We start from the raw sequence: 24,196 nt of genomic DNA on the forward strand, positions 1-24,196 counted from the left end.
ACGCCTCGGCCCGGGCGAACCCGACGCAGTGTCCACACGCTGCCGCCAGGGATGTCGTCCGAGCCCAGCAAGGACGCGCCCCTGTAGGCAGCACACACCGCGCGGGCGGCGCCGGAAGAACCAGCGTGTGCGACCCTGTGTAGCGCGCGCGCACCGCCCGCGGGAATGACCCCGGGCGCCGCCCCGCCCCGTGACGTCGCAGGCTGCGCCGCCTGTGTGTGGTCGCGGCACGCCGTAGTCGCGCAGCGCTAGGCGCGGGCTAACCATGGCGGAGGTGGGCCGGGCGGCTGTGCGCGACCCGGGTGCGCTCCTCCCGGGGGGTTTCTGGGCGGCGGTGGCCGTGTGGCTGGAGAGGCCACAGGTGGCCAACAAACGGCTGTGTGGCGTCCGTCTGGAGGCCCGGCGGAGTGTGGCGTTGCCCCGGGCCGCGGCCGAACCCCGTCCGCGCTCCCCCGGTGAGGGCCTGGGCCCCGGGCCGACTACAGGCCCGGCGCGAGGCACCGCGACTCACGGGCCCGGGGAATCGCAGCCCCGGCACCGGCAAGGGGAGAACCGCAGGGAAGCGGCCGCTGCGGCTCGGCTCGCAGGGGGTTTCGGGCCGGCCGGCGAGGCTGGAGTCGGGGAGAGCGATTTCCCTGCCTCGGATCTGGATTCTCTCTGGGACGCTTTCTCTCAGAGCTTCGCCGGCGGCCATCCAGAGCTGCTGGCCTTCCTTAGCGGGCCCGGGGCGGGATCCCAGCCGGAGGCGCCGAGCGAGCTCGCCGTGGTTCTCAGAACCCTCATCCCGAAAACAGGCCCTCGCTGCCCGCTTGCTGTCCCGAGGAGAGAACTAGTCGTGCAAGGTACGAGCCTGTCTCGTGGAGACGCGGGGAGGCTTGGGTCATTCTAGGGCTGCAGCCTTGAGCTATTAGGAGCCGTGTCAGTGTTGAATGAAGCTCCTAGGCCAGGTTGGAGCCTCGTGGAGACGGGGCACAGAGGAGGCGGGCTGGAGTTGGGTCAGGGAGAGAATCTTTGGCACAGGATGCAGTTAGATGAAAAAGCATTTGTTGAACCTCAGGTCAGTAAAGAGGCACGCACGGTTACTATGTCAGTACCTTTGCAGTGCCCTAGGAAGAGGTGTGTGTGTGTGTGTGTGTATTTTTTTTTTTTTTTACTATTTTTTGAAGGGACACATATGTTTTTCTAGTGTAGAGAATGGGGTCATTGTTGGGAAGGGTCTGGAATGCCTGAGGGAGAAGGTGAAGGAGCTCCCTGTGTTGAACGATGGATAGGAGTTTAGCAGGGGAAGAGATGAGTGGAAGGCCCGCTCCTGGAGCAGCTGCTGGAGGCCTCCCTCGGGTTTTTGCATCTCAGAGCCCGCAGTGGTGTCCAGTCCTTCTCATGCTTGCGTCCTCCTCTTCTGCCTCCAGCTGGAGAAGTTCTCAGCTTATCTGGGCCCCTGTGACTGACCTGAGTCACCTGCTTAATCCCGAGTACTCCCTTTCCTGAGGTTTGTAGCCTCATCACATCTGCAGAGACCCTCTGTGCCTTGTCACATGGCAGAGACACAGGCTGGGGCATTTGGGTGCCTTTGCCGTCGAGAGGCTGTGGGACCACATTCACCAACACCAAATTGCTGTAGGTGCCTTCCCTCCCACCCCCGCTTCCCAGCACTTTCTGCCTCTGTGCCTCTGCAAGGCTCTTCCCACGTGTCCCCTCTACTGGGAGGCTCTCTTTTCATCGGTTACGTCCACACAAATTTAGGAACTCTTCCAGCTTCTGTCTCCTGTGTTTGATCTTCATTTCCCCTCTACCAGACAGAGGTTGGTGAGTCAGTGCCCCCGAGGGCTTCAGATGTAGATGTCTGCACTCCCAGATTGACTTCCCTGTGGGGGAGAGGCAGTGGTCCTCAACTACGGCTTTCTCCCTTCAGCTGCTGCTGAGCGTGTCTGCTGCGTGGGCCTGGCCACCTGTAGGCTTGGGATGCAGCAGTGAATAGGACATCAAACGTATCTGTCCTCCTGGGCACTGTGATAAAGGGGGAGTGGGGTGGGGAGGAGGGAAGCCCTGGGAGAGCAAAGTCGGCCTGAGTCATGACTCTTTTTAGAACTGCTTCTATAAAACGCTGAACCGAGCAGTATCCCTGTCTTTTTTTCCCCCAGATGTCCTCAATGGAACTGTGACTTTTTTACCTTTGGAAGAAGATGATGGTGGGAATGTAAAGGTTGAGATGAACAACGTGTATCAAATCCGGCTCAGTCAGAGCCAGGAAGAATGGTAAGAGCTCCAGAATGGAGTCCTCTTCCAGAGCTGTATGGTTTCCGTCCCATGTCTGGGGAGCTGCAGGACTCACGGTCATTGAAGAGATAGATGAAGGTGCCCTTTGGCAGTGAAGGGGTGTGGGAATGTGTTTCCTGTTTCTAGTTGCCCTTTCCATGCCTTGTCTTGGTTCCTTTCGGCACCTGACCTGAGTCTGTATTCTGTCCAGTCCACGTAGCCAGGGTGATGAATAGCACATAGGTTTAGCCTAATTGAGTAATCGCGAATCCCCTTATTATTTTCTTTCTTACACCTTGGGAATGGGGAGTAAGGATAGCTTCCTTTTTTATTTCCTGCTGAGGCTCATGTTCTGTATGTAGTGGGTAGTCAGTGGTGCTTATCCCGAAAGTGGCAGTTCAGGAACCCCCTTCGTTCCATGTGGCTTTGGGCCTGTTCCGCAAGTGTGAAATTTGGTTTCCTTCCCTTTGGTGTTTTTTTAAATGGAAAAGTCAGAGGAAGGATACATTCACTTCATCACTCTGCTGCTGCTGTTTTCCTGAGAGCCGTGTCTGGTCTGTACTTTCAGAACAACATTGGGGATTGTGCTGTTGAATCAGACTGGGCTTGGCACGTGGCTTTGTATAAAGCAGGGGAGCAATGTGGGAAGAACCTGCTTATGCAGGCAGATAGACCTGGGTTTGCACACTAGCAGTGTGACCCTGGGTATGTGGCCTCTGGCCCTCAGTCTCCTTACCTGTGTGATGGGTTTAATAATTCTTGAACTTCTGAGGAGGGCCTAAGCTTCAAAGGGACCTATTGCAGGCATAGAAGCTTGATAGCAAGACTTAGAGCCTGGCTGAAGACTCTTAAAATTATCTAGAGACTGCCCGAGGGACCTGGCCCCGGCCCTTCCTCCATGTGCTTGTGTTGGAAAGTGGGGACTGGGAGCAGACAGCGTGTCTCCTGTGGCGGTCACTGGGTGGGGGGCGCTGATGGCAGAGCTGGCAGGTAGCTCCTGAAGGCCTGTGCTCAGGGCTGCTGTGCAGGTGCCCAGCATGGCACAGTCATAGCAGCACGATGGTATGTTCCACACGTGGCAGTTCCATTCTTTGCTCACAGACTCAGGGTCAGACTTGGCTGCCTGCTCCCATCATTCCAGGTTGGCGTTTCCTGTCCTCGAGCCCCCAGGCAGCTGTCCCTTACGTCCCTGTGGGCACTCGAGCCAGGTGCTGAGCACCAGCGAAATGGGGCTTGACGGGGCTGCATCAGTAGTGCACTGCACTCCTCGTGGGCTTCTGTCATCACAGCGGTGTCTGTGTGTGCCTGTCCCACCTCGTGCTCTGCAGCGGGCCGGGAGCGGCGCCACACGCACACACTCGCTCTGCCACCACCTGGTGCTGAGGACTGTGCAGGGCCGGAAAGCAGGGGAACCATGTCTGTGTCCCCATGGCCCCTCGGTAACAAAGGCGGTATCATATTATGTCCACACAGAGTGGGTGGGTGATGCCCGTGAGGAGGGGGCATCCCAGGTGAGGCCTGAGCGGGTGGGCGAGTAGGCCATGGGGACTCTGGGGGACACCTGGGAGAAGAGCTTGAGGCCCAGGGACAAGCAGGGGAGGGGCCTGACAGGGTGTGTGTACCCCAGCAGGGAGCTTCCAAGGTGAAGGGTGAAGGGACGGGGAGAAGGGGGCAGCCTGAGTCCTGTTACTTAGAGGGGATGAGTTGTGTCTCCAGGCCTCACGGTGGCTATAAGTGTGACAGCCCTAGCTCTAGCCAGAGCGCCTGACCTCCCACCCTTGTCCCCTGTGCACCCTTGTCCCCCATGCCTCCTCTTGTCTTAGGGCCGCTGTGGAACACCACCTTTTTATAGCCTTTCCACACCTGACAGACTGGACACTCTCCCCTTATTGGTCTGCTTGAATTGTGTCCTCAGACAGTGTCCTATGATCTGAGTCCACGGGGGTGAGCTTTTACTCTCCTGTTCAACGCACGGACAGAGAGGACCCGCTGTGTGCCTGGCATGGGGCAGGTAGCAGTGGACGGAGACACACAGCGCACGCAGCCCCGAGCTGCATGGGGACTGTGGTCATCCTTAGCCGTGAGGCTGAGCGCTCCACTTTCTGGCCGGGAAGTACTTGGTGAGCTAGTGTACTCACACTTGACTTGCATGTGTGAAAATACATAAGAGCACAGTGTTAGGAGAATCCTGAGACATCTGGGAGGCGGCTAATCAGTGCGTGAAGCAGACAGTAGGAGGAGTTCTGTTACGTGTCCATCCTTCGGATGGGCTTCATAGGATGGGTAAACTCATTTTTAATAGCATTTGTAAGAAAAGAATTCTTTCTGCTCTTAGAAAAAATATGTTTTTCTCTATTTGTTGAAAGTTCTGCCACTAGTTCCCAATTGTCAGGTTTCAGATCAAATAATTTATACTATCTTAACATGTGCTCTCTTTTGGTAAATGTTTAATTTAGAAATAAGAATTGAAACTAGCTCTGCTTATTCATATTTCTCTTATTTTTAAAGGTTCATATCTATTTTAATTTTCTGTCCAGAAAGATGGCACTCAGATGGCATCGTTTATCCCCAGCCTACCTGGCTGGGAGAAGAGCTGCTGGCCAGGTTGGCCCGGTGGTCTGTGGAGAGCAAGAAGAGCGGATTTAAAAGCACCCTGTCCCTCATTTCCATCGTCAAGTACAGCAAAACGTACCAGATGCTTAAGGAGAAGTATAAAGACATGGTCAAGGTACCTGGGGAAACATTAGTGATTCCCTCCTTTAGATGAGGGGACGTTGACCAAATTATGCCAGAAAAACCCTTTTCCGGTAAACTTTGTGGTGTATGCAGACACAGACCTCAAGTCAAACAGAGCCACTTAAGGGCCTGCATTGTGGGCTGTATTTTGACATACATAGGGATGCAAACTACGAGACTGTTGACGCATGGAAAAGGATCTTTTCTTTCTTTCTTTTTTTTTTTTTTTTGCACATTGCTCATTTTTTCCCAAGCAAACAAAAGCAAAGTACTTAATTGAAAATAATTGGATATTAGTTCTGAAATTGCCACATTTTCTTATGTAAACTTAAACATGTTTAAAGAAAAGATATGAAAAATTAAAGTATAAAAAGCGTATACTTTCAGAAAGAAGGTTAATTTCAGAACATGTCCTTAACTTTATATTTAAGATGTGAAGACAAAGTAACAGCAAACCTCTGTGCTCACATCCAGAGGAAGAAATAAAGTTTCCCTAACGTAGCTGAACTTCTTTTATAGACTTGCCCACGTATGGCCCTCTTTCTGGAAGGAACCATAATTTGTCATTTGTGTGTGTGTGTGTGTATGTGTGTGTGTGTGTCTTTGTTTTGTGTTTTGTTTTGAGGGGGATTGTAGAGGGAGAGAATCTTCAGAGAGAGAATGCTCAGCACAGAGCCTGATGGGGGGCCCAATCGCATGAACTTGAGATCAAGACCCAAGCCGAGATCAGGAGTCAGATCCTTAACCGACTGAGCCACCAGGCACCCATATGTGTGTGTGGTTTTTTTCTCAGTTACCTATCATCGTATAACAGAACATTCCAAAGGTCACAGGCTAGAGACCGTACCCTTTCATTCTTGCTGTAGCGTGTGGGTCCTAGGCCTGGCCGACAAAGCTGGTGGCCCTTTCGCTTCCAGATCCTGGCCCGAGAGGCCTTCATTATCTTCCTAACTATTCATTTCCTTCCGGAAGGGACTTCAACTATTTTCCAGCCTTTGAAATTGTCCTTAGTGAGACAGCCCGACTTGTTTAATCCCCCATGACTAGACATGGAAATCAGAACGTGTTGCCTTATCTTGGGTTTTTCCTCTTTTGCCAGCTGTCTGTTCTGCATGTGGCCTGTGTGGGCAGTGAGGCATTATGTCTGAGCGACCGGTGCTTTCGGAGCACCTGCTCGTTGTCCCATGTGGCCACGAAGGCTTTAGCTTTCTGGAGAGGGAAATGGGGACCTCCTGCTGAGGGCCACCCTGACAAACGACAGCCAGGCGCCCACAGACCAGACAGCTGGGCCCAGCTTCCTGAGCCCTTTGCTTTCCTCGTCTTGGGTTCCTTGTTCCTCTTCCTCATCTAGAGGAATGATGGGGCAGGAGAGCTGAGCTTTCTCCTCGATGTGGCCTCATCTAAACAGCTACATCCGTCATTTCTGTTGCGAAGTCCTGTTGCGGACTGCAGTGCTCTCACCATGCCCCGTGACACGCGCGTGTAGTAAAGATTTGGCGTGTTTTTATGCTGTGCTCTTACTGTAAGAGTGGCTTTATCTGTGTCTGCCTTTGGAATGAACTTTTTTTTACAACTTTCCTGCCTGGTTAGTCTCATTTGACTTAGGCTGATGCAGCTACTTCACATGTCGTGAAATGGCAGGATGACGAGCGAACAGTTACATATGCCCTGGAAAATGTTTTAGGTGTGGCCCGAAGTAACCGATCCTGAGAAGTTTGTGTATGAAGATGTGGCTATTGCTGCGTACCTGCTGGTAAGCGCGCATCCAGTCACCTAAGCCCCTCTGCGGCGGGAGCGGCGCACTGTCTGCTGCTGGTGGGGAGCAACAGTCATTAAATCCATAAGCCAGCGTGCCGGCTTGGTGGCACGGGCTCTCGACTGACTGTGGGAGAGGAGCACGCCTGCACTGTGAAGCCAACCCGCAGGGGCTCCAGCTCAGCCGGGCATTTCCAATGCCCCCTCACCACGGGCCCACAGCGCCACTCGAGCCACTGACGGGCCCCCCGTGACAGGCACTTGCCCTCCACTCCTGGGTCCGTCCTTGGCTAGCTCGCTAGCCCCGGAATTTGGGTGTGCCCTTGACGGAATTGTCTTAACTCTCCTATCTAGCACATGTTTGGGCCAGATGATTTCTAATTCCCTTCTGTCTGTGATTCTCTGAGCCTTTTTAGAAATGGCCCATTTTGCTTTGATTATCAAAGTGTACAGCCCAGAAGAACAGAGAGAAGGCATGAGGATCCAGCCAGTAGCCTGTGAAGCTCTTGCCTGGAGAGGACCACTTCCATGTGGACTCTTGCTGGGACGGGCGGCCTCGAGACCCCTGCGGCATTGGGCGAGGGCAGCCCTTCTGCTCACCTGTGTGTTACCTGCACAGACCCAGGGCTGCAGACAAGGACTGGCCGCCTGTCCTGGAAACACGATTTGTAACTCATGCAGTTTGCGTCTGAGTTATTCTTGGAGGGAATGAATGAGGTACTGTTTTTTTTTTTTTTTAAACTTAGATTTTGTGGGAAGAAGAAAGAGCTGAGCGGGGCTTGACGGCCAAGCAGTCCTTTGTTGACTTAGGATGTGGGAATGGTCTTCTGGTCCATATCCTGAGCACCGAGGGGGTAAGGACGCTCCCATGGCCCACCTAATGCCTTTTCCGAGTGTCTCCCAAACCAGGACAAGGGTCCTTGATGTTTTTAACTGCTGGTGCGAGCTGAACCCAGAGTCTGCCTGGCTTATGAGCTGGGACCGAGGAGAGTGGGGGCCTGTGTGGCTCGGGGAGAGGATGGCCATCCCGCTGGATGGAACAGGGCTCGCGCGGGTGTGCCTAGGGATGACAGACTTCGCACAGCACGGCTGTCGTGGCCATTGGGTGCTCTTTGGGGAACAAGGCATGTCAGGGCACTGGAAGGGGAAGGAGAGGCGGTGGGTTCTGTCCTCCAGAAGCTGGAATCCCCATGCAGAGGCCAGTTACACTCCCGCTGTGGTGTACACCAGTGACAGGGGTGTGTCAGATCCATGCAGTAAAGGCGGGATGCGATAGAACAGCCCCTGTCGCTTAGAGCAAGCGGTTCAGTGTGAGCCATGAGCTTCCCGGTCCTGTGCTTCCAGCCAGTGTCCACCCTTCCCTCGGAGGCACTATGGGAGGTGACTGTCACCCCATGACCCCCGCTGACTTCTGACTGTGGCATTCTGCCCTGTGGGAAAGGCGCTCTGTGCACACCTATAGGACTTGAAATGTTGGAATACTTTTTATTTGCTTTGTTAAAAAATGGGTTTGTGACAGTAACAGCTATAAACAAGTTGTCTGGGGTGGGGTGTGTCAGCACATCGGGCAGTGACCTTCAGGCTGATAGGTAAGGACAGGGCACCTTGTGCACCTCTTCTCTCCTCCCAACTTGGAAATGAGCATGGCTGCCCCGTGGGAGCCCGTGGGCATGGGCATGCGTCCTGGGGGCGAAGCCGTTGCAGGGGGACAGGCCTCATTGGCTGGCTAGCTGGAGGGGTGGGTGTACTGGGGTCTGGGCCTGTCTGGGCCATGAGAGGGAGTTCTGTGTCCAGGTGTGTCTTCTGGGCCACTGGCCTTGGATCCGTTCCCACATCTCGACTCTCTTTGCCTTGGTGAAGACTCCTGGTGACCCTCAGCAGCCCTCAGGGTCTGACCTGCCTCAGTTGCTGAGAAGCTACGGGTGCCGTCAGTGGTCCCGCACTTCACGCTGCTGACTCACCCTGCAGAGTTTAATGCATTCTTGCTCATTTATTATGATGTACTGACGTTGACCTCTGCTTTCTGAAATTCTTCTAGCACCCAGGCAAAGGGATCGATGTCCGGAGAAGAAAAATCTGGGACATGTATGGACCACAGACTTGCTTGGAGGTACCGACCGTGTTCATTTGTCTGCTCTCGGTGTGCTTGCCCACTGGGGCAGTTGTGTTCATGAGCGGGCCTGGCACTGACCTTTCCAGCTGCCTCATGCATGTTAGCTAGTCCTCGCGCAGTGCCAGCTGTTGGTCCCCCGTCATGCCCACTGTGCTTGGAGGCCAGGGCATGCGCATCCTGCTTCTTGGCTCACCTCCTGTTCTCAACAGTGTTTTCAGATGACAAGTCACACTGCGTAAATCCTTGTGCATCAGTCTTAGTCCACTTAAAAAAAAATATCTGTCATAAGGCAAACTTGAGAAGTTTTGGATGATATTATCATAATGCTTTTCAGAAAGGTTTTTTCTCAAATACACTTTCAAGGAGAGTTTGGAACGCTATAGGAGATGCATCCAAAAAAAAAAACAGGAGAAAAAGTAAAGGTTTGCATATTTACCAAATATTTGAGTGCCCTCAACTGCCAGGCATTCTCAGGTACTGATATTTCCAGTGATGGGAGGTTGCTGCCTCCTTCCGGGGGCGGGGAGCTCCCATGCATACAGAGCGGGTTTGGGGTGGCAGGTGTGGTACACGCTGAGGAGGGCAAGGGGGCTGCCATGAGTCTGGGTTGTGCTGTGTGTTGGGGTGGCCGGGAGGGCCTCCCAGCAAGAGGGCAGGTGCCGAGGAGCCCAGGAGAGGAAGGTAAAATGCAACTGGGCTGGGGCGGGGCCACAGGCGTGCGGACGCCCCGTGGAGCTGCAGAGCTGGGCCACGCACATTTCCTCTGGGCCATCTAGTGGCCTGACCTCCAGAGCCCATGACCCTCAGACCACAGTGAACCCAGGTCCCTGCAGCCTTGCTCAGGAGTAGCTCACTTGTCCTGGTACCAGTCAGAGGGGAGTGTCTCCCCAAGGGAGGAAGTGACCGGACCCCTGAGCAGCAGTCCCACGTCAGGTCTGGTGTTCAGTGTTTATGGAATGGGGTCCGGTCAAGGCCACGGAGCCAGCCAGTGGAGGGCTCAGCGGCAAGGGTCTGCACATTCAGCCCCTCCCGCCACCCAGTGGGGCTCTGCCACCCTGGTGGCCTCAGAACCTTCGTCCTGGAGTTATACGCAGGGTGTGACTAGGATGCAGATTGTCCTCCCTGGTGGCAGAGTGCTGACAGGACGTCTCGTGTTCACTTTTTGCTGTGGACCGTGTAAGAGCACACGGACGTCACAAGGCGCATGGTCGTCTCAGAAGCTTACGGGCGTCACAGCCACTCTTGTAGCCCCCACTCCGCCCACTGCTCTTGGTAACAGATCTCAGCTCTGCCACTTCATCTGTAAGTAGTTAGACTCTGAGACTCTTTTTATACTTTCTGCCTCACTTTCTTCTAAAGTTGAGAATAATATTGCAAAAAATAAAAAAGATTTGTGGAAGGGAGTTCACGGCTGCCTCTGTGGGCTGGTTGTCTTTATCTGCACGGTCAAAAGCCGAGCATGAGTTTCCAGCTTCTTTCCAAATGCTCGTTTAATTGTAAGCAAAACCACTTGTCTTAAATAACAGCAGCTGTAAATTGTGTTTTAATTCATGCAGGCCGTTTAAAGGGAAATAAGCAACTTTAAATCTAGACGGGGTGGGAATAGAGAATAACATCAAAAGTTTGTTTTTCCTGCTTTTAAATTACGCATATGCTTGTTGACTGGTACTGTTTTCCGTGTTTTAGTATAAGTGTAAGTAGAAGCCCAGATGCTTATTTAAGAATCAGAAAGATTGTGGAGTTTAAATTCTACTTTTATTTACATCACGTCTGCACAAGACCCATGGTTTTTGTTGTCCTATGGAATGGCCTTGAAAGTGGGTTTATCCTAGTGTCTTTTCTGTTTGTTTTGATGAAGGAATGGCAACTGCATTTACTTCCCTTGGGGCTTCAAGATTAGGGTTTTGAGTGGTTGTATAATGTCCTTTCTATCTTTCCGGTTTTTACCGGTTTTTACCGACAGACCCACTGTTGGGACCTGACTTCAGTCATTCATAATGACCGTTCTTGTCATAAAATCAAGCTGCTTTCAGCTTAATGATAGGAATTATCAGAATGGTTAACCTGCCTGTGGAGTGGGTTTTTACTTGGTGTCTGAGTGTTTACAAAACCTCGCATGGGGTGTGTGGGTGGCTCAGTGGGTTAAAGCCTCTACTTTCAGCTCAGGTCATGATCCCAGGGTCCTGGGATCAAGCCCTGCATTGGGCTCCCTACTCCACAGGAAGCTTGCTTCTCCCACTTCCTCTCCCACTCCCCCTGCTTGTGTTCCCTCTCTCGCTGTGTCTTTCTCTGTCAAATAAATAAATAAAATCTTAAAAAAAAAAATCACGTGATAGCAGAGTCTTCTGCTCCATGTGAGCAGCCCTGGTCTCTTACTTTCCCTGTGCTGCCATGGGCGTGCTTCGTGACTTTGATCGGCAGGTGTGAGGTTGCGTGATGCATTACGTTACACACTTAGATCAACTTCACACCTGCTTGCGTTCTGCTCACTTGCTCCTAAGGCCCTCTATGGCTCCAGTGTTCTGGAGTGTGGAAACGGTTCCTTTGTCCCACCTCCCGCAGCTCCTTGTATGTTGATGAACAGCAGTGCATTTGTACGAATCAGAAAGAGATGAGCACTCAGAGGGCACGGTTGGTTTCTCTAGCGAAGATGCTGGAAGCTGCTGGGTTTCACGTCCTCTGGGGCGGATGCCGCCCTTCATTCAGGTGCCTGCCCGGTATCCCCGAGGCCCGGGGTGGGGCTGAGACCGCACCCAGCAAGTTGGGGTTCTGCGGGCCTTGCTTCAGGAGCTCTGTGCTGCTTTACTGAACACGTGGTCTTGTTTTGTTTTTCTCTTAGGAAGATGCAATCACCCCAAGTGATAAGACCCTTTTCCCTGACGTCGATTGGTTGATTGGTAACCATTCCGATGAACTGACGCCGTGGGTACCCGTCATTGCGGCCCGGTGAGCAGGTGGCCCGGGTGGCAGGGTGGATGGCGGGGGAGGTTTGGGTGCCCTCTCTGTCCTCATCTGGCCACTAGAGGCTGTTGGACACTGGAAATGGAGCTGGCTCAGATTGTCCGAAGGATGATGTGTCAAGCATATCAGGCCTGGGCTGAATTCTGCCTGGTGGGAGAAGATCAGCTCCCAAATGTGGTTCACGGCGTTCTGCTCAACAGCGCTGATGAAAACTAAGGCGTTCAGTGGTGTTTATAGCCGGCATGGAGACAGGTCGTGTTTTCTTGGAAGTTGTTTTCTGACAGTGAGGGTCGGTCTTCAAAGGAAAAGTCTGTGGACAAGGTGACCCTTGGAACAATATTTCTCTCTCAGCCCAGGGGCTGCATGTGGGGCGGTGGCCCTTCTGGCTCAGGAGGAGATGTCGCCCCGAATGTTTTGTGGCTATGGCCTGCCATCCAGGGTCTTTGGAACTGCCCTGGCTCTCCAAGGGTAATGTAGGTCAAGGAGCACATCTTAGTCTTTGCTGTGCCTGCCTCTGAGCTCCCGCCCTCCTGGCTGAAGCCTCAGGTGCTTCTAGAAGTCTTATGTTGCAGTTGAGGAGAACAGCTGCGAGGGAGCAAGTTCTTATGAAAGTAATTAGAATCATGTTTTATGAAGAAAGTATGGCATGCTGCATTGTTTCTAGAAACTGAATTAGGGAGAGCTGTTATTCATGTTCTCATCAGAAAACACGAGCAGCTGCCAGCACACATATGTCTTATCCCAAGGCATGATAGCCACTTGGCTCTCCTGCTGAATTTTCTTTCGGTTTCGGTGGATTGATTTTGAAGGTCCTCCTATGGCTGCCGTTTCTTTGTCCTTCCCTGCTGCTTCTTTGACTTCACCGGGAAGTACTCGCGGAGGCAGAGCAGGAAGACTCAGTACCGAGAGTACCTTGATTTCGTCACAGAAGTGGGGCTGGCCTGCGGGTTTCACGTCGAGGAGGACTGCCTGCGCATTCCATCAACCAAAAGGGTGCGTTCTGGTCACCATGGGCTCGCTGTCCTCGGTGGGGTGCTGGCGTCTGGATGGGGTCGCATCACAAAACCAAAAGGGCTGCTGGCGTTCAACACTGGGTGCATTCCAGAAGCTGCCTGCACTGATCTCAGTGTCTCAGCCACAGGTGGCCTTCGGAGGGCTCGTTCTGCACTCACGGCCCCTCCTGTGGTGGCTCTGCAGGACCCTCGCCAAGTCTTCATTTCCTTCCCAGAAATTACACGTGGCCCTCGGGGACCTGCCCAGAGTAGGCATCAGCCTGACTTGTGTAGCGGTGGCCTGAGTATTGTCTGGGGTTGCCCGCTCTGAGTTCCGACTCCTCGGGTTCCCCAGTGATTGGGCCAAATTGAAGTCTGGTTCAGAAGTTCCAGATGAGTCCCATTTTCTCGTTACATGCTCCATTAATTCAGATTTGCCTGAAAGGTAGTTTGCCCAGACAAACTTTGGCCTTGCCCAGGCTGTGAAAACAGCAAGTGTGACCTCCGCACCATGGGGGTCAGAGTGGACTGGGTAGCCTTCCCACTCACCCTTTGAGCCACCGGTTTGTGATAAGCTCTGGTGGCTTCCTTTTGTCAGACTCTGTGGCTGTCAGTGTGCTTTTTTGACCAACAAAATACAAAAACCCATCATATCCAAATTAGAAGCTTGATTGCTTGATATGGTGAGAAGGACCCAAGACAGGTATGAGGTGAGCTCTTGGCTTGGCCACCTGCTCGCCGTGAACTGTCGCACACGTTGCAGACCGTGCCTGTGTCCCTGTGTTTCTGGAGGGAGGCGATAAAACGGCGCCTTCATTGTGGGCACCCAGTGGTGGCGGTGAGTGGGGCCCCCGGGGCCTCGGGTACATCATTGCTGCCTGTGCAGCCACCACTCAGATCACTCTGAAAGCTTCCTTTGGGACTGTGCTTTCGAGCCTTGGGGTCATTCTCATAAGTGCCCTCATGTAAGCAAATCCCCCCGGGAACCACTGAGATTTGGGTCATATGCATACAAGGGTCCCACAGTTTGGGTTTTTGTACTAGTCTTTCCATTGTCTTGCTGGAGGGCACGTACCCTGCATCTCACTGAGCCCCGGCTTGCTTGTAACCCCGTGGACTGGGGGCAGATGCGAGAGCAGGTGTGCACACATCGTGCTGTTCAATGGGGGCACCTGGCACATTTATCCCCACACAGCAATGTCACGTCACCTGCCTGGGATCACATAGGGAGTAGGTGGCAGAGCTGGAGTGTAGTGAGGGGTGGCTCTGATGCTTGCTTTCATTGCCTGTAAGCTGGTTTTGTAGCTCTCGCTCGGGGAGGACGTTGAGAGATGCTGTACCTGGGGTGGCGGCGCCAGACCAGCCTCGCTCGCCTCGGGGACGCCTGTGCGGCTGCCTTCCTCTGAGCTGTATAGAGGAGAAAGCTCGAAAAGAGCATTCGCGCTGCCCCAGGTACTCTGCATGGGCCACGTGCCCCCCGCATCGGACCAGGTGTCCAGAAGGATGTCCCAGTTGGAGAGGTCTGGCTTCCCAGCAGCGTCCATGCTTGGGATCACACGAAGGCTCCCACAAGTGAAGTGTTCAGAGCGGGCACGGCCGTAAGCTCAGTGGAGGGCTCTGTTTTTACACGTGTGTTAGGGCCCTCAAAGTCTGAGCCTTGAGATTCTTCGTGGGCTTTTGCTCTTGGATTATTCTGGACATCTTTATTGACTGGTTCCTAAAGTAAGCATTTCTTTCATGATAAATGTCTAAAGCTTTTAATTTGTGCTGAACAAGAGAGTTGAGTGGAAACCAGGCCATGCTCTAGGAGCCTGGTGATATACCCTGCTGTTTTTCACACGCAGGTTTGTCTCATCGGGAAATCCAGAACATACCCACCTGCTGGAGAAGTTTCCGTGGATGAGCAGAGAACCCAGTATATTAACAGCAGGCGGGGCCGCCCCGTGAGCCCACCCGGCAAGACGTCTGTCCCTCCTCCACCCCAGGCCACGGTGGCACATGCAGGTCACCCTGATGGGCACCAGGCCTTGGACACCGGGGCTGCCACAGGAGGGCCGGAGATCCGGGCCGACCAACTCTGGCTGTCTGGATTTCAGCCTAGAGAGAAAGCTGAACGCGTGAGGAACTGTGCCAGCCTTCCTCGAGATTTTATTGACCAAGTGGTTTTGCAAGTAGCACATTTGCTGTTGGATGGAGAGCAGTTAAACACAGGAAGCACTTCCAGCAGCAGCTCGAAGGCCTGGAACCGAGGAGGTAGGCCCCGGCAGCCGCATGCCTGCTGGCTTTCAGGTGGTGGCTTGTCTCTCCTTTAGGACCAACTTGAAATTGTGTGGTTGTTTTTAATTACGTGTATTTTAAAGAGACATCGAGGATGAACGGGCCACCGACACTGTCATTGTTTAAAGGTTTCCCTACAGTTCCCATTAATGTGCAGGACTCCATTCCCTCGGAGGAAGGCACTGAGGGCAGAGGGATGGTGTTCAGACCCTTAGTTCACCTTCACAGAATTGTCCAGGCTTCAGGGAGTGGAGCTCTTTATTTTCTGTTTATAGGGGTCATCCAAACGGAAAACAGAGTCCTGAATGCCAGGAAAGCACACTGTGGCCTTGACAATAGGGTAACACTTGGGAGACATAGTTGGATAACCTGGTTCTCTTTGAAATCCCACAAATGCAAAACTCAGACGTGGTGAAAGGGAGACAGTTATATCTGATTGTCCTCATAGGATGAGTAACGTGCTGAAATCAGTGGCGTTCAGGAGAGATAGGGACCCAATTGTAGGCTTCTGTTATTTTTGTAAAGTGAGTGTTTCCAGTCCTAGGTGGCTGCCCCCTCCAAGCTGGTTTCTTTCCTGTGCAGTGGCACCAGAGGGCGCTGTGGAGCTGGCTGGGCTGGGCAGGGCCTGAGACTTGCCTCTGAGTTTTGGGAGTCATTTGAGGACCTGGGGGAGCCCTACCTCAGCCTGTCTGGGACTGCTGCCTGGCTGCCTGTGAGTGGGGGCCCAGGAGCAGGCGGCGAGCCTGTTCTCCCCGACTGGTGACGTCGTCCTGCCCAGAGCCTCCACGGCTCTGATATATGTGCCACGGGGCAGGGCTGTGGAGCAGCTCCCCTTCCCTGTGGATCACTGACTCTGGCAGCGTCTGACCGAAGGGCCTCTCTAGGGATGTACTGGTGGCCTCTGCCAGAGCCCCCGCTGCAGGTGGCTGACCACCCGTGTAACTGGGTGCTATGGCCTGCTCTGTGGGTTGGTGCCCCACTTCCTGCTGTGCCCTGCTGAGGTGGAGCCCAAGTAAAGAGGAAGGCAAGCTGGGTGGGGGGCTTCCAGTGGGGCCTTGAGGGGCCAGGAGTCCCTGCAGTAGGCAGGCAGGTGCCTCAGAGACATTTGTGTGAATCTGAAAATGGGGAGTTCGACCTTCAGACCCAGGAGTGATTGAGTTCAGGAGGTCCATCCATGCCTGTGGCTGGGATGGCACTTTCCCAGCAGTAACCACCTGGGTCTTCTTGGGTCCAATGTAGATAGTGGGTGGCTCTGATCATCGGGTCACGGGTCTCAGGCCTGCCTGCCCAGTGGAAACCCCTGCCGAGCTGGGGGGCCATTGTGCCACATGGGTCTCGGTGTCTGGGGCTGGCCCGAGGTGCTCCGGTGGGGTGGACCTGTGCCCTTGGCCTCTCAGCCCACAGGTTCCTGCCCTTGGGTGGTCTTCCCACCTTCTGGCTGCTGGAGTTTAGTGACCCCTCCGCAGCCTGCCCCTGTGTGAGGTAGGCACGGGTCTGTCTCCAGGCCCTGAGTGATCTCTGCAGGGGGCACAGGATGGGAGGAGGTGGTCCCTGCCCTCACAGCTGGGTCAGGACACACACACGGCCGAGGATGAGCAACCAGAGGGAGGCCGTGTGCAGCTGTGTGTGTGAGCACCATTGCCGGCAGCTGGAGGGGGGCCAGACCCGGGAGGGGCAGGGGAGGCCATGTGCGTGGGTTTCAGTCTTCTTAGATGGCCCGCTTGCTCTCAGAATGGGTTTGAGGTGGCTGAGAGGTGCATCGTGAAGGCAGGCTGGCTCTGGTAGGTGGAGTCCCAGGCACAGCACGGCTGCTCCCTTGGGCATCTAGGGCCAGGCCGCATGGTGGCACTGATTTTCTATGTCTGGAAGGAAGGGCTGTCTCTGCTGGCCTGCACAGTCATTGGGTGGGTGGAGGTGAGAGCCCAGGTACAGGGCCTGGCAGGTGGGATGTCCCTGGCATCCCCGGGGGTGGTGTCTTGGCCCTGTCATTCCCGCTCCATGTGGCGTGGCCTCAGAGCCAAGGTCAATCTCACGGCCCCTCCTGCTGACATGCGTGAGGGGCCAGGACACACGGAGCTAGCACTGTCCCCGGGCAATAGGTGTGCCTGTTTAATGGTCTCCATCGGCCTTTATGTTGTTGGGGAAACCCGGTGTCTGCAGGAAGCCTCTCCTTGGCAGAAGTGGCCTGTGAGCTGGCTGGGGAGACGCTGCAGAGGTTGAAGCGGGAGTGTGGAGGCCTGCAGACGCTGCTCAGAAACAACCATCAGGTGTTTGAAGGTAAGGGATCAAGCCCGGAAACACTCATTCCTCAGATGTGGAGGACACACCTAGCTTTCCTGAATCAGAAGGTTCTTCCCCACAGATTCTGCTATCCCTGTCCCTGCTTTTTCTATTAAGTGAAGTTTGCTTTATTTTTCCTTTAAATTTTTTAGAAGATCTATTTTGGAGTGTGCACATACGAGTGATCTGAGGGGAAGGGCAGAGGGAGAGAACTGAGTGCGGAGCCTGATGTGGGGCTCGATCCCAGGAGCCTGACATCATGACCTGAGCTGAAACCAAGAGTCAGAAGCTCAACCAACTGAGCACTCAGGCGCCCCTGAGTAAAGTTTGCTTTAGAGGAGATTTAGGTACCTAAGAAAGTGGGAGAGACTGAGGATAGAGTCCCCCTGCTCATGCCCAGCTTCTGCCCTCCGAGCGCCTTCCACCAGGAAGGGATGTCGGCCACGCATCTTGCCTGATTTTCTCCAGTTCAGCCCCCACAGGCACGGCACCCCTGGCCAGGTCTGGCCTTACCCCTGTCCGGGATGTGCTCACGCCTCACATGGAAGGAAGAGCAAGTCTGAAAGCCTCCCGGCCGGGTGTCACTAGAAGACTTTCTGGGTGGGGGGATTGTTACTTGAGTTGGCCCTCGGCTGCCTGCATTCTGGAAGCATCCCGAGCTCCCAGCAGTTAGAGGAGGGAGCCCCGATGTCCGTCACTGCCCTGCCCTATGTGTCTGCCCCAGGCCCTTGGGAGCAAGGCTCTCAATCCCCTCCTGCCCCATGCTCCAGGCTTCCAGGACAGCCAGGAGGTATAGAGGGGCCCAGGAACCTGTGCCCTTTCACTCATTCTGTTCTTGGCCTCCTGGAGTGTCCGGACTGGTGGGGAGGGGGACGCAGAACAGGTACTCACATGGGGACCAGGGGTAAAAGGAAGTTCCCTTACTTAGAGCATTCAAGCATAAACCCATTGCCCACGCGGTCAGCCATTTGTCCTGTTTCCTTCTTGGAGCTCCTCTCCCCCTTTTCTTTGTGGAAGTATTTTAGAGTGAATCCCAGCCTGCCTGCGATCACCCCTGAGTACATCAGCGAGGGGCTTTAGAGATCCTGGTGTCTGGTATCACTGTCTCACCATAGGCGCGTGTCCACTGGAGTTGTGATGTGCAGGGAGGCCAACCCTTCCACAGGGCAGGGGGCGGGAGGGCTGTGCTGGGGACATGACCTCTGGGCTGGGACTTGGTAAAGAGGACGAGGAACAGCCTTTGTTAAAGGCTGGGAAGAAGCGGGATTGGGGCATGATGAAAGGGCATGGCCTGTAACCTCCTGTGGCAACAAGGAGGGCTTGGGACTCCGTGATGGCAGGGGAGTAGTGACGCCTTTGTGACCAGCTCCAGGCCAGCTGCGGGGTCACCATCTGTGCACCCGCTCTCTGCCACATCGGGGAACTCAAGGGTCAAGGGCAGGGCCCAGTGCAAGTTCCCCCACAGCACAGCATCTGGCTCCTTCAGACTGCATCTGGGGAAGCACACTTGATTCTGTTTCCGCTGGGAGGCGGCCTGGGAAGGCCAGCTGTGGGCTAGTGCTGAGTACATCTTCTTTCTGGGAGGTGGGTGCAGGGTGTACAGGTGGTGGGTTCTGGGTGATGGTGCCTGAAGATGCGCTGAGAACGTGGGGTCCGGAGAAGGCAGGGGCTGCTCCTGTGCCCCTGAGGCCACCCTTCAGCTGCTGAGCCAAGCTCCTTTGGGTCAGTCCCCACACCCCCACCCTTGTGCTGCTGCTGAGAAGAGTGGTTGGTCAGTGACTCGGGGCACGTGGCCATGGCCGATGGCGCGCATCTGTCCACTCCCAGCCTGTAAAGCTAAGGGAGTTGGGCGCTGTCACCTTATCTTCCCTGCCAGTGTGTGCACGTGACACATGAGAGCTCAGGTACACACGGCTCCCACGCGTGCACAGGAGAGCTCAGGTGAGCAAGGCCCGCATGTGTGCACGGGAGAGCTCGGGTGCACATGGCCCACTCATGCACGGGAGAACCTGGGTATACATGGCTCCCACGTGCACACGGGAGAGCTCGGGTGCTCATGCCCCTGCCCATGTGTGCATGGGAGAGCTTGGGTGTGTGTAACCCCCCACACGTGCAAGGGAGAGCTCAGGTGTACACAGTCCCCCCCCCACACATGCACAGGAGAGCTTGGGTGTGCACAACCCCCCACCATGCACGGGAGAGCTCAGGTGTGCGTGGCCCCCCATTCGTGCACAGGAGATCTCAGGAGTATGCGGCCCCCCACATGTGCACGGCAGAGCTTGGATGCACATGGCTCCCTCCACGCGTGCATGGGAGAGCTCAGGTGCGCAGGCTTACAGTGCCTTTGGGTGGCCCAGGTGCCCTTGGTGGAGATAAGATGGCACTGCCCCGAGAAAACCAGGTTTAAATGAAAATAAGATAGACTTTATTTTCATTTAAATCTGGTTTTCTCGGGGCAGTGCCTGTGATGGCATTGAGCCCTGTAAGCTGAATTGGAGTTTCCATGTTTTGAGCGGCTACAGAGGCTGGGGTGTGGGCTGGTAGGCCCCCTGCTGGGGAGTGGAGCCACTGGGGGGTGGGTGGCAGCCTTCCTGAACCCACAGTTCCTGCTGCACTCCAGCTCTGGCATGGCTGCCTGGGCTTTGCTCTCCATCTCACACGGTCTTTGTCCATGAAAACACCCGCTGCAACCCAGAAGGGCTGCCCTTCTGTTTTCCCAGCGTGGCTTTCTGTTTGACTTCGTGAAATCATAGCTTTTTTCCCTCCACTATAAATATGCATGTATGTGACTGCTTTCCTATGCAGTTCACATGGGGGGCACATTTATTTTTGAAAACACTTCTGAGTAGGCAGCTCAGGGCCTGAGCACTGAGTAAACATTCTGCTCACCGTCATGCAAAAAATATGCACAGAGTGTGCTCTTATCTCCCAGGGTGTTTGAAACAAAAGTCTCCAGTTTCTGGTCATGTTTACAGGGCCGAGGAGGTTGGAGCAATTTTGGATGCCTTAGTTCTGCCGGCGCCAAGCACCTTGTGAGGGATGGGCCAGTGCCCGGGTGGGTGCGTGCTGGGGGCAGGGGCTTGGCCAGGCCATGGCCGAGTGGTCGGTGCCGGAGGTGCTGTCACTCTTTGCTGGCCGTGATGAACCTGTGGCTGCCTCTCACGTGGGGACTTGCTCAAAGTCTTTCCTGGTTAGAGATTGCTGGCCTGGCAACCCAGGTCTTGTCTGATCAGAACCTGAGCATGGGGCACTGTTCTGGTAAATTGCCGGTAGTGATTGTGCGAGGGAAAGTACTTTGGGAGGAGAAGGAGAAGCCCAGTCAGGGAACTTGGGTAGAATGTGCTGAGTTCTTGTGATTCCACCATAGGATCGGGAACGTATTTCCCACGGCGGTTGGGGAAGCCCACTGGTGCTCTGACCTGTGAGCCGGCTGGAGTGGGTGCAGGCGCCCGGCCCAGGCCTCCCCAGGATGGGAGCTGGGGATGTCAGGAGGGGCACGGCGGGGAGCTTCCCTGGGACCTGGGGGTGCACGGGAGCGTGTCACGGTGTTGCTCCAGAAACGTGACAAGTTGCCCATTTAACTCACGAGACCACTGTGACAGCCTGCTGCAGGCCAGCCTCTCCTCGGGTGGGGACCCCTATGGAGGCTTTGGACCAGGCTGAGGGCTCCTTGCATTTTTGGGCACACACCAAATGCACCTGGTGGGAGTCTCGCCTCGGGGCTCCTTCGGGACGCACTTCAGGGCCACGTCCTTCTGCAGGGACATCAAGTGGAACCTAGTGACATTCCCCTGACCTGAGCTCTCAAACTAAGGAAGATAGGCGTCAGCCTTGTGGGGAGCAGTGCAGGAGGCCGGCTCTGAGGGGGAGCCAGCTGTCCATGTGGCCCTCCGTCTGTGAGGCGCCTCTCTGCAACTCCTTTCCTTGCCTTAACGGAAAATGTTTAATAAACGGCAGTCCACAGAGATAGTCTCATTATTGCCACAACACGAGGCTGTTTTGAAAGCAAACTCCAAGCTTTAATTTGTGCTTTCAAGTTCTCATTAGAAGCTGGAGAGCCAGATTTATTCACTAAGCTTCCTTTCTTTCTCCCTGAGTGTGTCTGTCTTAGGGTGGCCTTACAGCTTCCAGGGAAAACCAGGATGGCTGTGGCTGCTTTGGCCATGTTTCGGTGGAGTTGCTGGCTCTGGGGGTCAGATGGCCAGGTGAACACCTGGGTGGAGTCTGGGCCTGAATGGGGGTGGCTGGCTCAGGAGGCAGCCTGGTGGGGGGCCTGGGCAGCGGCTGGGGCTGTACCACTCCCCAGTCCCCGTGTCCTATGGCAGCCCCCACCCTGCCAATGGGGCTGCTGTACCCCTCCGCACACTGTTTGCGTTTGGGGGTTCTGGCTTTTCTGGGCACCGGTAAACCCTCCTCTTCGCCTGCCTGGAAGGGAGCTTTGCTTGTTCTCTCTTTGATGCAGAGGTGAGGCTCTCCAGGACAGACGCCACTGTGGCTTCCCAAGCTGCACCTGAGCCTGGGACCACATGTGACTCTTACACCGTGGTCTCCCAGGCCCCCTGGTCACTGCCCATAGGCCCGTCCTGGTGCAGCCCCAGGCACTTGTCTGTGGTTGCAGCCCGGGTCTTGTCAGCAGCGCCCCCTCAGCTTCCCTGTGGCTCATTTTCCCAGCTCCAGGTGTCCAGCGTGTCCCTCCTGAAGGCCCCAGACCCCTGGCGCTGGCCCCTCCAGGCTCCCCCAGCCTCCCCCAGCCTGCTCCTTGCCTGCTCCCTCAGGCCCTCCCTCCCATCCCCCTGTCTGCCTCGCCAGGCTCCAGGTTCGGCCTCCACGGGCGCTCACCCTTCAGGCATGGACGGCTGGTGTCGGGGGCCTGCAGCCCCAGGCCTTGGTGAGTTGGTGGAATTGGAGGAGAACGACTGGGCTATGTCTTCTCTTTGTTCCAAACACAGTTGTGAACGGGAGAGTTCACATTCGCGACTGGAGAGAAGAGACACTACAGAGGCAGCCGCACTCGGAAGCAAAGCGGAGACTCTGCTCGGAAGCTTTCAAGACCCGCGTTTGCTGGTTCTACAGTCACCACCCCGACGGCTGTGTTCTGCCTTCAGACAGCTGCCCGTTTGCCCACGGGCCAGCAGAGCTGCGGCCGCCTCGGACCCCCAAGAGGAAGAAGCCAGTTCTGTGAGCTACTTCCGCCGCGTGCAAGGGGCACACCCTGGCTCCCTTGGGGACTGCGGACTCTGCAGGTTGGAGTGACTTCCTCTGGATTCCCCTGTAATGTGGCCTGTTAGTTACATGCACACCAGATGCTGCAGAAGCTGGTGTCCTGCATCCGCCCCTGAGTCAGTGCTGGCGCTGTGTTGTAAACGAGGTCACGCCTGTGTTCAGCATCTTTATTCCAGAAAGAGCACAGGAGCACTTGGAGCATCTCATTGTCTCGAAGGTGAGGAAGTGCCTGGACCATCCAGCCCCTCTCGGGTGCTTGGCTTGGGCTCGCTGGACGCTTGGCTGAGAGCAGGCTCACCCCAGGAGCGCAGCCGGTCCCGCCCACTCCAGGCTGTACAGGCAGCCCAGCCACTCCGGGTGCTTATCACTACACACGGGTTTTGTCAAGGCTGTAATGCTTACACATGCAGGTTATTTCTAGTTACAGAGAACAAAACAACCGTCATGTCTTCAGCCAGGTCATGCTAGGTGATGGGAAAGAAAATCCTAAGTGATACCCAACAAGGCCAGAAAATCTAAAGATCACAGAAAGCGAAAACTCCCCTGCTATCCCTCTCTACTAGACCTTCTCCCCAGAAGTGCTGTCAGCGGATCTTTTGGTTCTGGAGAAAAAAAATAGCCTATGTGTTTCTGTTTGAAATTTATTTTTTCAGTTTTACATAAAAGGTCACGTTGATGTGCATTGTCCTGCCCTTCATTTTCTGCAATGGCATGCCCTGGTGACTTCTGCAGTGTGGTATTCCACGGTGTGGGTATTCTCGCTTCGCTCGCGACCAAGAGAATGAACTCCTCCCTTTCCCTGAGACGCGCCTCCACTTGGTGCAGCACAGGGGTGCCTGGCCAGCCTCAGCCAGGTGGGGCCTGCGACTGTGCCTGCCTCCCTTGCCCCATGTGGTGGGCATGTTCCTCCCCACCCCCAGCCTCTTCCCTGCCAGAGGCTCCCAGCAGAAAGTCCTGCTGGTGCCAGTGGCCGCTGCGGTGCCCCTTGGGCTATGATTGGCTCGACCGGTGTACACAGAGCTGCTCTGAGCCACAAGGTGGGGGGCCTGGTGCAGAGGCCCCTCTGGCTGCATTTGTGGGGGATGCCCGGTGTAGGCAACTGTGGCTGGCTGAGCAGAAGGAGAAAGTCCCAGCCTTCCCATGGTGGCCGTGAGCTGGGTTAGCCCATGCTGGGGCTGTGGTCTCCCTGCCTCTGACCTCAGCTACGGCCACCAGGGGTCTTCATCGGCATGACACCGGTGAGTGGAGGTCTCCTGTGCACTTGCTGCCTGACGCCTCTGGGATGATTCCCTGCAAGACAAGCCCTGGCCTCTCTGCCTTGGGCTCAGACCTGGGGCAACCTTCCCTTCCCTCCTCTCGAAAGGGGAGCCCCTTCTAAGGGGTTGCTGGCCTTTAGAGGGAGTGGGAGCCCTGGGACTGGCCTTTGAGGGCACACAGCTGCCGGTAGCCAGGCTTTGGTAGCCCGCATGTGTCCATTTCCCTTTCCAACTGAGGGAGAGCTACTATGGCGGCCACGGCAGCCTGGACCTGCAGGATGTGCTCCTGTCCCTGTCCCCAGCCCTGCAGCTGCTCGTATTGGAGCGGGTGGGCTGGCCCTCGGGGA

General features: G+C 55.2%; 1 protein-coding gene across 2 annotated transcripts; it reads left to right on the plus strand.

Annotated features, from left to right (window-relative positions):
• The first annotated feature begins 247 nt into the window (after positions 1–247).
• Positions 248–23,335, plus strand: TRMT44 (tRNA methyltransferase 44 homolog). Of its 2 annotated transcripts, XM_045997545.1 has the most exons (11): positions 248–842; positions 2,142–2,256; positions 4,765–4,984; positions 6,677–6,745; positions 7,494–7,601; positions 8,786–8,857; positions 11,700–11,806; positions 12,631–12,814; positions 14,658–15,066; positions 17,251–17,367; positions 22,320–23,335. In XM_045997545.1, exons 1-11 carry the CDS (start codon positions 266–268, stop codon positions 22,550–22,552), a joined length of 2,211 nt encoding a protein of 736 aa, XP_045853501.1. In that variant the 5' UTR covers positions 248–265; the 3' UTR covers positions 22,553–23,335. The 2 variants fall into 2 exon arrangements, with proteins under 2 accessions (XP_045853501.1, XP_045853502.1); XM_045997546.1 differs by lacking the exon at positions 2,142–2,256 and having other exon boundaries at positions 4,794–4,984.
• Positions 23,336–24,196: the final 861 nt, after the last annotated feature.

The sequence above is a fragment of the Meles meles genome, chromosome 2 (assembly GCF_922984935.1).
Source record: "Meles meles chromosome 2, mMelMel3.1 paternal haplotype, whole genome shotgun sequence".
Classification (NCBI taxonomy): domain Eukaryota; kingdom Metazoa; phylum Chordata; class Mammalia; order Carnivora; family Mustelidae; genus Meles; species Meles meles.